General features: G+C 39.9%; 1 protein-coding gene across 1 annotated transcript in view; it reads right to left on the reverse strand.

Moving 5' to 3' along the window:
- The window catches only part of kcnt2b (potassium sodium-activated channel subfamily T member 2b), a gene marked incomplete at both ends in the record, with an annotated part of 163,983 nt that overhangs the window by 11,912 nt on the left and 137,713 nt on the right, over positions 1-14,358 (reverse strand). Inside the window, 7 exons of the mRNA XM_079828018.1 lie at positions 823-894; positions 1,311-1,483; positions 1,572-1,677; positions 2,264-2,588; positions 3,852-4,102; positions 4,188-4,340; positions 9,299-9,407. Of these exons, the coding sequence (XP_079684144.1) occupies positions 823-894; positions 1,311-1,483; positions 1,572-1,677; positions 2,264-2,588; positions 3,852-4,102; positions 4,188-4,340; positions 9,299-9,407 (1,189 nt within the window). The remainder of the gene's footprint in view (positions 1-822; positions 895-1,310; positions 1,484-1,571; positions 1,678-2,263; positions 2,589-3,851; positions 4,103-4,187; positions 4,341-9,298; positions 9,408-14,358) is intronic.

The raw sequence follows: 14,358 nt of genomic DNA on the forward strand, positions 1-14,358 counted from the left end.
GCGTGCATTGCAAAATAAGTCTCCAGTTATCACCTGCTGCTGAGACAATCAAATGGAGTTTTTGGAAAAATATCTGGTCCCATTTCAGAAGGTGGCATACTGTTCCAGATCATTTCCAAAAAACTCCATTGGATTGTCTCAGAAGCAGGTGATAAATGGAAATGCATAAAAAGGTGTAATGCATTTCCTGCTGAAACTAGCTCCTGAGCCAAAAAAGCTAGAGTAAAATTAATACATGGTACAGAAAACATGTCCTCCACCCCCTTGAAACATGGGACTACAGTTATAGAAGTTGTATAAAAACGACGTCTAAAATTAGTCTAAATTTGATGTTGAAAAGACGTCCACATTTGGACTATAAATAGCCCTTACACAGAGGTCCCACGGACGTCAACATTAGACATGCGGTAGACGTTGAAAAAAGACGTCGCCAGACCAGTGGACTGAAATTGTACGTCCAAAAATTACATAGAAAAGTCACCACTCCAACGTCATTGCACAGTGGGTTTCTTTCCATAATGAATCAGTTTATTTGAAATAATCGGCTGAATGAATTATTTAATGACTCATGAAGACACTTGTCACCACCTACTGATGTTAACTGATGTAACCTACAGCAAGTGTCTCTTTCTGCCTCACTAATGCACAGACTGACATTCTGCCTGGAGCAAACACAGTGAGATGAGTGATACATAGAGTGCAAAATGTCCCAGTGCTGTTGGACTGTTTAACAGCACTCAAATTCCACGACCAGAACTAAGTGTTCTACAATACATGTGAATAATACCTTCATAGGCAGGCTTCAAGTAAAGCTTCTCTTACTTGTCGATGGAGCCCACTGTGTAGTAGACCATAGGAAACCAGCAGATGGCCTCCAAGAAGTCTGCCTCAGGTCTAGCAAACATCACAGAGAGAGATGTTGAGAATCTGAGGTGATGCCTTGACAAAAACATGCAAACTGAATTACAAATGTCTCTGATGTCTCTTTCCAAGTATTTTACAAAAATGACCCAATGTCTATAAAAATCACACAGCTTAGCCCTGCTCCAGGGCATCTAAATAATGAAATCCAGCCTGCAGCTGCTCCCCAGTGTACATCCAATCAGGAAAAAACAAGATGACTCAGGGTTTTATTACGTTTGATTGAATTATATGACAATGAATCTCCCGATATTAGTTTTTTGTTACAGGAGAAACAATTATTATGTGATAATAAATACGGAAAGGTGATCAGTGCTGTGAAAAACAAAGGATGGATGGTATCTAAAGGCTTGAGAATTTCTCAATGTTTCTGTTTTTAGGACACTCACACGTTCTCCAGTAGCAAAACAATGGGGTTGAGCTCCTTCCTGGGCCGGTAATACGCCCGCAGCGGAACGATGAAGTTATAGAGGCCGTTTCCAGCACTTTCTGCAGACACGATGATCAGTTTGTTTTTAAAGCCGTATGAGCGAGCATCCTCATAGGGCATATGATGACAAGCCTGAGAAAGCAATCTGCTGTTAGGACCTTGTGCTGAGAGGGGTGTAGTTAGTGAGTGTCTGAAGATTTGGAGAGTGGCAGGCACTAACCTTATCCAGGCGCAGACAGCAAAATGGCATTTTCTCCTGCAGGAGGTGGCAGAGGGCGGGAGAGCTGCCGATGTATGGAGAGTTCAGTGGGTAGCCTTTAACCCATCTGTGTGAGAAATACAAGTGCACAAACAGCTGTCTCATACAAACATCAACTCTACCATTCAAGTTTTTGAAATAAAAACAGGTAAAAACAGTAATGCTGTGAAATACAATTATAATTTGAAATAACTTTTTTTCTATTTGAATATATTTTATATATTTATGTATTTTATATCAGCTTCATTATTCCAGGTTTCAGTGTCACTTGAGCCTTTATTATAATTACCAATGTTGAAAACTAAAACATACAGCTTAATATTGTTGTGGAAACCATGATACATTTTCTTTTATGGATTTTGCAATGCTCAAAAGAAGCCTTTTACAGATTTTCAATTGTAATGGAATTTCATGTTTGAATGGTTGTGTAAAATCTGAACAAAAAAATAATTAAAAAAAATAACTTTTGGAATGATTACTTTTTTAATTCAGTTATTTCCCACCTTGTTGGCCGCAATAATCTGTAAAGTAGACCAGAATGTATGCCAATAGTCAAAAGTTTGGCTTCATGAGGCTAATGAAACCTATATCAAGGCCACATGTATGTGGTCTAGAGACCAAGACCTGGTCCAGCGACCTGGCCTAATACTCACTCGCAGTGTGCTCCCCACCACTGGCCTTTTTGCTCTCCCTCCTCTTCCTCCTTCCCATCATCTCCTCCCTCATCCTCTGATTGGTCCCCCAGAAGGTCAAACGTGGGGTTGTGCACCCTGTCAACCACCTCCAGGACAGGGGCAATGCTGTGCCTCCTCTCCTCGCCTGAGCCACCCATGGCGGGCAGTGCTAGAGTGTTACATCCCCCAACTTCTGTCCTGGACCCGCTCCTGCTCCTGCTCACTGTCCCACTGCCCAGAGCAGGTGGGCCTGTGCCCTCTGGACTGCTGTCACTCGAGTCCTGCAGGTCTATGGCTACTGTGCCTGTTACAGGACGAAAGAGATTTGAGGTTGAAGATTACATAAAATTAAAACTGACTCAATTTGCGTTCTTAAAGGGATAGTTAACCCACAAATTATTCATTCATCATTTGCTCACCCTCAAGTTGTTTCAAACCTGTATGGATTTATTTCTTCTGCTGAACACAAAATAAGATATTTTAAAGAATATGGGTAACCAAACAGGCCCAGGGCCCCACTGACTTCCATAGTATGAAAAAACTTTTCTTCTTTTCTAAAAATTAGCAGATCAGCTCCAATCTCTTAAAGCATATTTAACCACTGAAGGCCAAAACACGACAGATGATTCATGAGTTCCTGTGCGTTTCACTAGATGGTGATATTGCACTAAAATGGAATATTTTGTTTAAAAAAAAAATTGAAGTGAATTTAAGAAGCACATTTCTTTTTTTCTGTCTACATCCATCTCACATTCACAGAAAAGAACAATAGTAACTGAATTTACTGATCTGTGAGCAGAATAGATGACATTATACTAATATATAATGGTTTAATTCAGACATACTGTGAATCTTCAGAAAGTTTGCATACAGTGAAAATTACTGCCTCATTTTAACATAACATAATAAACTATTATTATTATTATTAATACTACTACTACTAATAATAATAATTAAAAAAAGGTTCAAGTACTAAGAAATATTTTAAACTATGAAAATTATTTATATTTAAAATATTATTCTTGTCATTGTAATCCTGTGCAATATTTGTTAACAAAACATTAAAGGAAATCATACACTTTACTGTATGATTTCAGATTCAATGTGAATAAATAAATTATTAAAGTCATGATGAAACTGAAGTGAAAGATCTTTTCGTTCATATTGTGATGTTCATCGGATTATGAAACAGATTATAGGAAAAAATAGGATGGGGAGTTGGTTATATTCGTTGGTTGTTGATTGGATGGAGGTAGATCTGAATGCAAAAAGAGGCAGAGTTTAAATGGACTAAATGATTGGAGAAGTCCTGCATACATCAACACAGTGAAGTTGTTTCACTTGAAGATCCAGTTACGACATTTTGATTATTTTGAACATTACGAGGTCAAAACTAATTAAAAAAAATTAAACATATGCATGGATGAATCATTCACAATAAGATCTATAAAATGTATGTAGAAAATAGAGAGGTCAACTGTAATGAAAAAAAAAAAAACTGTTAAATTGTTATTCTCAATAATCTTTGTGATGATTAATCGTCAAAGATTTGAGTCGACAAACTTACCCATGCTGGCTATAATGCTGTGCACTGGTAGGCGAGTGAGCCCATGATAGATTGTCTGCGGGACCCCTCTGGATTCGCCCCCGGGGCCCCTCACTGGCTCTCTGTGGCCCCTGACAAAGGCTGAGTTCTCCTCTTTGGAGATGTTGATGTAGAAACAGGTGTCGGAAGCTCCCATGATGTGGCAGGGTCCAGGGTTCAAGAGGATATTGGCTGTGTCCATCCTGCGCACCCCGATCAGACACACCCCATATCTGCCACAGCAGTTAACAGTGTTATTGTGAGCATATACTGGAATTAAAACAAACTGATTCACTAGAGCTTAATCCAGAGGCTTACTTCTTATGTGCATGAAAGGAGGCAAAGGTGAAACTCTTTCCCTGATATTCTCCAAAAAACTTGCTCTCTTCCAGCCGGATGTGGTGCACCTCATTGGCCGCACAGCGCCTGTAGGTGCGCTGCCATTGATCGACTGAGCCAGCACCACCTTCCCTGTGACAGAAAGACATGGATGATCCTTTGAAACCTGAAAGATTTGTGTTCCTCCGTTGAAAGTCCATTACACCAACATTTTGAGTCTTAAAAAAGGTCATAAAGAGATTGTGAAAGTAATCCATATGATTTGAGCGGTTTAACCCAAGTCTTGTGAATAGATACCATGGTTCCCTGAGAAGGGTAATGAGACATTGCGTCCTCTAGAGAATGCCTCCGGCATGACCGGTGTCTGAAGCACGTTCATGGGTTTATTAACAAAACAGCAGACAAGACAAGATATGGTGAGGAGGTGAACACAGTCCAAACAATGGGCACAATCACAGGCAAGCAGGAAGAGCAACCACTGTAACTAGCTCAAGATGACGGTAGGCTGGAGAGCAGTTATGGCAGAGCAGAACGAGACCAGAGGATATCAGCGATGGCCAGGCAGGAACTCTAAGTACAACAGGCAATGCGCTCAGGTATCTCAGGCTCTGCACCAGGCTTGCTGCTAGGCAAGAAGAGTAAGCAGTCAGGGAAGCTCTGCTTGTGCAGGACACGACTGGAACGAGAGACACAGGAAACAAGACAAGACAGACAGACAGGACTGATGGCAGAACTAATGCACTGCAAAATTATAAGTAACAACAACAAATAACACACTACAGATTTTAGCAACAAGAAAAGTATTAGGTACCACAGAAGCACAGAGTGACTTTTTTTTGTTTAACGAACTGGCAAAACATGAGGGAAAGAGCAGACAAAGAACAGGTGAACACACTCAAGGAGCTGAGAACATGAGGAAAGAGTGAGCACACTCTGACAAATGAGGACTAATCAATGACTAAACAAGAGTGCATGGCAATTGAAAATAAGGAGGCAGGAATAGAGGGGCACATGGCTAACACAAACAAAGACAGAGCCATGTGTTTAAGCACAACACAAACAAAGAAACATTAAACATTAAACAAAGACAAGACTGACAGAACTGAAAGAGTAGAACCCTGACAGAGGCCCCCAATGAATAGGGATTGCATTTCTAGAGACAATAACACTTCACATCAGAATCCAGAGGTGACAGCGAGGGGAGTACTACTACACTTAACAATACGCGGTAAACAGAGCTCAAATTGCAGATGCTTCTGCAAAAACGACTCTCTAAACTGAGAGGAGGCCTAACCACACTCTATGACAGGGGTGTCCAACCCTTATCCAGGAGGGCTACGGTCCTGCAGATTTCAGTTCCAACCCTGCTCCAACACACCTATCTGTAATTATCAAGCAGCCCTCAACACCATGATTAGCTGGTTCAGGTGTGTTTGATTCAGGTTGGAGCTAAAATCTGCAGGGTGGTAGCCCTCCAGGACCAGGGTTGGACACCCCTGCTCTATACCAAAGACAGTCTTTTCAAAGAGGCTCATTTCCAAAGAGCCATACACCTTGACAATACTGTCTGTGCAGAGCCCTGGGGAGTGGAGGCCTCAGTAGGATGACTCTCTAGAAGGAGAGGAGGCCTAACAACATTCAGCTCTAAAGACAGTTAACCAAGGAGGCTTCACAAAGAGCCTACAACGTTGTTTCTACTGTCTGTATGGAGCTCTAGGAGTGGAGGCCTCTGCAAAATTACTCTCTAAAACGAGGAGGCCTAACAACACTCTAAGCCAGAGACTCTCATCCAAGAGGCTCCTAAAGAGGAGGATAACACTTTGTGTGGAGCTCTGGAGAGTGGTGATATCAGCAGAATGACTCTCTAAAACAAGTGTTAGCCTGTATACACCTTACGCCTTACACAGTTCCATCAAAGAGGCTCCAAAGAGCCTACAACTTCAGTACTACTGTCTGTATGTAGCTCTAAGAGCAGAAGCCTCAGCAACACAACCCTCTAAAACGAGAGGAAGTCAAACTACACTCTACACTGAAGACCATCTATCAATGAGGCTCTGAAAAAGGACAACTGAGGAGGCTCTGAAGAGAGCTTTCGACTCTAGCACTACCTGTATCATGCTATAAGGCAAAAGACAGTCTAGTCTCACCAAGGAGACTCACAAAGAGCCCTACATCTTGATAGTCCTGTCTAAATGGATCTCTGGGGAGTGTGGGCCTAGCAAGACGACTCTCAGAACGAGAGGAGGCCAAGCAACACAACCCTCACTGATACTAATATCTATGTGGAGCTCTAGGGGGCAGACATCTCAACAGTATGGGTCTCTATAGCGAGAGGAGACCTAACAATGCTCAACATAAAAAAAAAAGTGTGTCTAGGGGGCTGTAGAAAGCCAACACCCGGCAGTGCTAAAAAACACAAAACTCATATATGGAGGCATATATCCTGCCATTCAGGAGTGATGTAGTATCATAAAGATCAAAATGGCAGGATCAGAGTCTTCAATGAGGATGCCTTAACTAATGAAAAATAGTATGGAAGCATCGACACAACTCGCATGAGCATGGAGATATGTCCCTTCGCATTTACTTATTGCGATAAAAGGATAAATGTGGGCTGAAAATGGTTTATCTTATGATCTCTCTGCCTCAGCGTAAAGAGCAAATGGGAAACAAAAACAGTTATGTCAAGACAGAAAATGCCTGCAAAGCGATCTCACAACTCTCTCGCCACCAAACCAGATCTTAATAGGCAATAACTTCCCACAACTCCAAAAATGTATATAATAATGACTACTACACTCCTTCTGCAAACAACACACTGAGCAGTAGCAATATTTGAGCTAACAAGAGGAGCCCAAAAAGGAAAAGTTTACTTTCTTTCTTGTCCACTTTGGAGCTTGACAGCATAAATCACCATCCAATTTTGTTGTTTGGGAAAGAGCAGTGTGGACATTCTTCAAAATTGATTCCATTGTGCTCCACAAAATAAAGAAAATCATGCATGGGGGTGAGTAAATTATGACAGAATTTTATATTTTGAGTGAACTCCTTTGACTTGTCCTCCAAATGTTTTCACGGCTTGCAGATGGGCAGAGAAAATAACAACAGCTCGATGTGTCTTTGACATCCCTGCAAATGGCTGGGAAGATGTAGGGGAGGTGAGAACCAGAGGGAGTGGGGAGTGTTAAAATGGAAGAGGTGAAGAAACAAGGATGCATGACGCAGAGATAAATTCACAGTTTATGGGATCTTTGCCAGTGTGTGTATCGATGTCTATGTGTCAATATTTTACAGTCAGTGGGTCTGACCTGTTGAGCGGCTGGAAGGCACCAGCTCGTTGCTTGAAGGCCTCTGAAGATGCTGTTCTAATAATAAAAAATGAAACTATTAAGCACAAGCTGATAGTTCAGTGAATGAGAACTCTGTATATCTGCCCTTCATCTCACATTTGTGAAGCAACACAAGCAAATCATCTACAAGGCATTGTGTTCTATTTCAGGCATCATGTTTGTGTAAATATATTAATAAAACCAAATTCACATCCCTTCTACATCATAAATGTAACCAATGTCTTTTTAACAGAGAATCACAGAGAGAAAGTTTTATTGAAACATTACTCTCAAATATACATATTGCAGATAAAAATGCACACAAATGTGATTGGTCACTTTCAAATGTTAGTCAAAAGATCTCTTCCCGTCTAAAGATGTGATCACATTAGTGAACTATTTTGAAGGCGCAAATAGTGTAGCGAGGTGGGGCCTCCATGGATCGGACTTGTTTGTTCAGCACATCCCACAGATGCTCAATTGGATTGAGATTTGGTGAATTTGGAGGCTAAGTCAACACCTCGATCTAGTTGTTGTGCTCCTCAAACCATTCCTGAACCATTTTTTGCTTTGTGGCAGGGTTAATTATCCTGCTAAGGCCAAAGCCACAAGGGAATACCGTTTCCATGAAAGGGTGTCCATGGTCTGCAACAATTTTTAGGTAGGTGGTACGTGTCAAAGTAACATCCACATGGATGGCAGGACCCAAGGTTTCCTGGTAGAGCATTGCCCAAAGCATCACACGGCCTCCGCCGGCTTGTCTTCTTCCCATATTGCATCCTGGTGCCATGTGTTCCCCAGGTAAGCAATTAATTTGAGGACAAAATGTTCACTTGCTGCCTAATATATCCCACCCACTAACAGGTGCTGTGATGAAGAGATAATGTGTTATTCACTTCACCTCTCAGTGGTCAAAATGTTATAAGCCTGAACAGTGTATATCTGAACAGTGTATATCTCATAATTCAGACTTTTTTACAATTGTGAGTTATAAAATCTGAATTAAGACAAACTCACAATTGCTAGAAAAAAAGTCAGAATTGTGAGATGTAAATGCTATAGGTTTAACTGCTATCTATATTATAGGTTTAAGTATTATTTAATACTATAACTGTAGGGCCCTCTATGAACTGTATATTATTTAAATATAGTGTCATATGATTTAATAGTAGGGTAATTTAGCCGCCGTTTCATCGTGTCTGTTTAATGGCTTGCTACCATAAACGTCTGTGTTTAGCTTCAAAAGGGTCTTTGACGATGGTATTCTATAAAAATGAAGACAATCTTTTTTTAAATTCCAATTCTGACATCCAAAGGGTCAAGACATTTTTTTTACCTTATTCCGTGGATTTTGCCTATTTCCCCCACTTCTTACCACAGTTTTTCCGCCACCGTAGTGTGCGCACAACTACAGTAATGCAACTGTGACATCTACTCCCTAATGGTCTATAATATTGTAGCGATGTATAAAGCACAGCTCACAAAGAAGTCACTTTCAAACCAAGCAGCTTTCTGTTGTTCAGCGTAGCAAATTCTTGTGACCAACTTGAAAATTAACGAAATCTGTGTGGGAAAATCTTTCATCCTTACGCGAAACTCTGATCGCACAGATTCCTATACAGAAGTAAATGATGACAGAATTTAAATTTTTGAGTTAACTATCCCTTTAAATTTGTAGGCTACAATCTGACTAGATTTAATGCTGTACAAAAGTCTAGCTTCTAGAAGTGAGTGAGTGAGTGAAGCTTGATTTATACTCACTGTCCTCTGGAGGAGTGAATCAATAAGGTGATCAGGGTTGAGGTGGCTGGACACACACAGTTGAGGGCCAACATGGCGTACTTAAACTCTTCCTCACAAACCACATGGTCTGCAAAATAAACACACAGGAGAAATATTAATTATTAGATTTTGTGTCAAGGGATGTATTTTCATAATGAAGGAATGTTCAATATAATCTAATCTCTATTGACATTGTATTGATTACCAGAGAAAATAATGTCATGAAACTCTAGATGGTGCAGGCTGATAGGTTCTTAAAGGGGTACTTCACCGCTGGAAAGATTTTTCGATAAATTTGATTCCATCATAGTTTATGTCAATGTCTTTTTATCTGATAAAAAAGTAGCCACCTCAATCTAGTTTTCATGCCCATTTTTAGCATTTATGCGGACATTTCCATCAACCAAAAGTACAGCATTTATTTGAAATATATATATTTTGTAACATTATAAATGTCTTTACTGTCACTTTTGATCAATTTAACGTGTCCTATGGAAATTTCCATGACTGTAAATTAAATCAAATGGTTCTAATATCTGACAATGGCACTAATATAGCATGCAGAAAGACAATCCCACCAGAACATTAATTGAAACCATCATCAGCCCTGATTAGAATTGCTAACGTCTCAATTCTCTGCATTTGTTTTTCAAAGACACATATCGCAGGGGTCAAAACCTCTCAATGCCATTAACAGAGTGTGAAATAAGGCAACTCCTGAGATCTCATGCTCCTTTAACTCCCATGCTCAAAACAGCTGCCCTCTTAAACGCCATCAACACAGATGAGTGAGCACACATAAGGTTAAGACCTCCACTGCCATTTAAATGCCAGCAAAAGTACCAGAAAAACACACAGAAAGAAAGCTTAGAAAAAAATTGGGGGCAAAAGAGGATGCTTTTGAATATTTAAGTGTATATATAGTAATGATGCGTTCATTCGGAGGGAAAATGGCAGGCATGGCACTAATGTCTCGTGGATGGAGTGCAGTTTTTATGTGGCTTGTTAGCAGTGAGTGAAAACACATTTACTAATTTTGCTAATTAGGAAAATTAGTCAATAAAATTGCATTAGCATTGAGGAAAACATTGACTCTGGTTTACCTTGGATTCGGTAAAAAAAAGAAAACCCTTTGTCCTTTATGAGTGGTTTTTTTTTTGTCCCTTACATTTTGTCTTCAGTCCAAGCTTGCATTGAATTGAATTAAATAATAAATGGTATAAAAGTAGCCACAATTCATGACAGGGGTGGATGAGTTAACCAAGTATGGTTGGAATTTATTATTTTGCTCTAATACAATATTGTGTTTTCTCTCAGAGTGGATTTGAGGAATTACAAACCATTTTTAGTGTTGCACAAACAATGTGAAACATGTGCTGGGTTTTTTTTATATGAATGGTCTTTTATACAAAAGGCCAGGAAAACTGTCACACAACCATAGCAAGATTTTACTGCATCTATTCAAACATGCTACACGCCTAAGGATAGAAGAATGCTTCAATTGTTTGAATAACCCGAGTCAATTCAGAGGAAAGCATAGGCAAAGGCACGAAGAAGGATTGAAGGTAAAATTGTGAAATGGGAAGAATCCGGAGGAGAGTAGGACTGATTGTTCTCTGTGGAACAATTTAGCAAAAGTTCAATTGTGAAGCTAAAATAAAGTGTTTACTTTTGGTCTAATTTCTTTGTTATGCTTTTGATTGTCATTGTTTTATCTATTTAATGTTTAACTAAAGGAGCTGTATGTAGGACTGTGGCCAAAACTGGTACTGCAATCACTTTCAAATTACTGTAGAGCGGTGTATCCCCTCTCCCCCTCCCCCAGACTCGAGGTTGCCAGATAGGCTGCAGGATGCAGCAGGAAGGCTGCTCCACGGAGCTTTCAATGGCAAGTGACGAGTCGTACACAGTAAGTTTTTTTTCTTTCTGTTAATTATGTTTATGTTTCAAGAGCGATGTTTTGTGAAGTAATTATGAATCGCAAAATGTACTAATGGCGATTAGCCAAATATAATCGTAAATATGAACGCTCGTATGTGACAGTACATTGCCACATGAAAAAATACTATAGTAAAATTACAGCAAAGCTAAATAACATTAGCAATGGTCATACAGGTCAACTTGCAGCATGTTTTGTCCACTATATATGCGAAGAACGAATGAGGAATCATTTTTACTGAGGTAACGTTAGGCTACTGTCTCAAATACGTTTACACAGTGCTAATAGGCGTGCTAATGTTGTTTTCCTCAGCGTCCCAGCATAATGACAGAGAAACGGGCTCTGATAATGCATTACTAATGTTAGCAATGACGACTCGCCGTTTTTATTTACCAAACAATTCCTTAACGTTACCTTTTCAATTCAATGACCCACCTCCTCCATCTGCGCTAACCTAACGTTACTTTGCACGAACATGCATATCTTTGTTCGACTGTCATGAATATTTGAAATGTCCATTTACATTAAGTACAAGTTAGCCAAACACAGATGAACCTTACCTGTCCAGGAGAAAATTAGCAACGTTGGCATCAGTCTTCAAATTATTCTCCGTTTTCAGCCGTCTCTATCTTTCAAAGGCATCTCAAATCCTTGTTTTATTTCGGACACTGTCACAACGTTTTTCTGATTCATAACGACGAGGTCGTTTAGGTTTCGTAAAGTTATACATTGTTTATCCAAAAAGTTTGTAGCTGCAGCTGTGGTAACTAGAGCAGAGCGGGCAACCCCGATGCCGAAACACTACTGACTTCGTGATTGGTAGACAGGTGGAGGGTGGCGCTTCAGGCCAAAACACAACATGTCAACATCAACATCAGTTGAGGGCTGCAACTTCACTTTTAAAATGACAATATCTTGGCCGGACAACCGTTGTCAGTAATATAAATATTTGAAATTAACATGATTTCTTAATGTCTAGTGACATATCAGGGCCATTTTATGATTAATTGAAATACATTTCTTACATACAGTTCCTTTAATTTTTTGTGTTTTTATTATTTTTCTGCCAAACACAACATAAAATGTTGCTTTTTCCTTTTCAACTAATCTTGTTGATATTAAAATAAAAATTTTGATAGACTTTTTGTATTAATTTAGTATTTTGTATAAATAAATAGTGTTATTATTCACATAATATTATTTTGCTAGACATTTCTTTGTCCATTGTAGTTTATTTACTGTTGTGTTATCTTCTGCTGCTGTCATTCCAAACACATTTTTGTTATTTTTATTGTAGTCTAATGTTAATTACATAATATTGATTTGATAAACAATGCTTTGTTTATTTATTTCTAGATACACTATATTGCCAAAATTGGGAATTTTTGACCATTCTTCTTGAAGTGCATTTGTGAGGTCAGGCACTGATGTTGGACAAGAAGGCCAGGCTCACATTCATCCCAAAAGTGTTCTATTGGGTTGAGGTCAGGACTCTGTGCAGTCCAGTCAAGTTCCTCCACTCCAAACTCGCTCATCCAAGTCATGTTGGAACAGGAAGGGGCCATCCCCAAACACAAGGTTGGGAGCATGAAATTATCCAAAATGTCTTGGTATGCTGAAGCATTAAGAGTTCATTTCACTGGAACTAAGGGGCCAAGCCCAACCCCTGAAAAACAACCACACGACCAAACTTTATACTTGGCATGATGCAGTCAGGTAAGTACTGTTCTCCTGGCAACCACCAAACCCAGACTCGTCCATCAGATTGTGAGACAGAGAAGCGTGATTCGTCACTCCAGAGAACACGTCTCCACTGCTCTAGAGTCAAGTGGTGGCGTGCTTTACACCATTTAATTAGACGCTTTGCATTGAACTTGGTGATGTAAGGTTTGGATGCAGCTGCTCGGCCATGGAAACCCCTTCCATGAAGCTCTCTACGCAATTATCTTGAGCTAATCTGAAGGCCACACAAAGTTTGGAGGGCTGTAGCTATTGACTCTGCAGAAAGTTAATGACTTCTGCGCCTCTGCATGCGCTGACCCCATTCTGTAATTTTACGTGGCCTTCCACTTCGTGGCTGAGTTGCTGTTGTTCCCAATTGCTTCCACTTTGTTATAATACCACTAACAGTTGACCGTGGAATATTTAGTAATGAGTAAATTTCACGAATGGACTTATTACACAGGTGGCAACCTATCACAGTACCACGCTTGAATTCACTAAGATCCTGAAAGCGACCCATTCTTTCACAAATGTTTATAGAAGCATCTGCAAGCCTAGTGCTTCATTTTATACACCTATGACCATGGAAGTGACTGGAACACCTGAATTCAATAATTTGGAGGGTTTCCCAATACTTTTGCCAATATAGTGTATTTACTGTTTGTTACTGTAATTTCTAACATTGATAAACGTTTACTCATTAGGGTTAAATGGGTGGCATAAATATGCAGTTGTACATATTGCAAACAGTTCTACAGAGCTCAATTAGAGAACATAGCAACAGAACATCTGAAAAACTTTCAAACTGGATGACCATGGACACAGTGTTTTAAGCCAAACAAAGGGGGGAAACGTCTTGGTTACTAGTTTAACCCTCATTCCCTGATGGAAGGAAACTTGTTGAAATGCCGATGCTAGTGGTCACTTTTGGGAGCTCCAAACACCTCTGACATATTGAGAAAAAGCCAATGGAATTGGCATGTGGAATTTGCATGCCCGGTCGGCGTGTACCACACACTTCAGGTTTGTGCTGATGAGCCGAGATAGCATCTCTGCCATTTCAGCAGATTGCACAGAGTTGTGGCAGGAGGGATGAGGGTAGAGGGAAGAGTGTTTGCTAAATGATGGAGAAGGATGGCCCAGGGTTAACCATTTAGGTAAACTCTAAATGGACCAAAAAAAGTGCACAGTATCACAGAGGAAAGGCGCTAATTCAAGCCCTACACCCAACCAGTTTTTCTGAGTTTTACGTGTTATAACCTAAGACTCAAGATGAAATTGTTTCCATGCAGAGGTGTTGGGTGTAGCCTAGTCTGCAGCTCTATATATGTCTGCATCACACTCTTCAGGTTTTGTGGGTCTACTGTGGGTTTTCCAT

The sequence above is a fragment of the Gobio gobio genome, assembly GCF_949357685.1.
Source record: "Gobio gobio genome assembly, chromosome: 1".
Lineage (NCBI taxonomy): Eukaryota > Metazoa > Chordata > Actinopteri > Cypriniformes > Gobionidae > Gobio > Gobio gobio.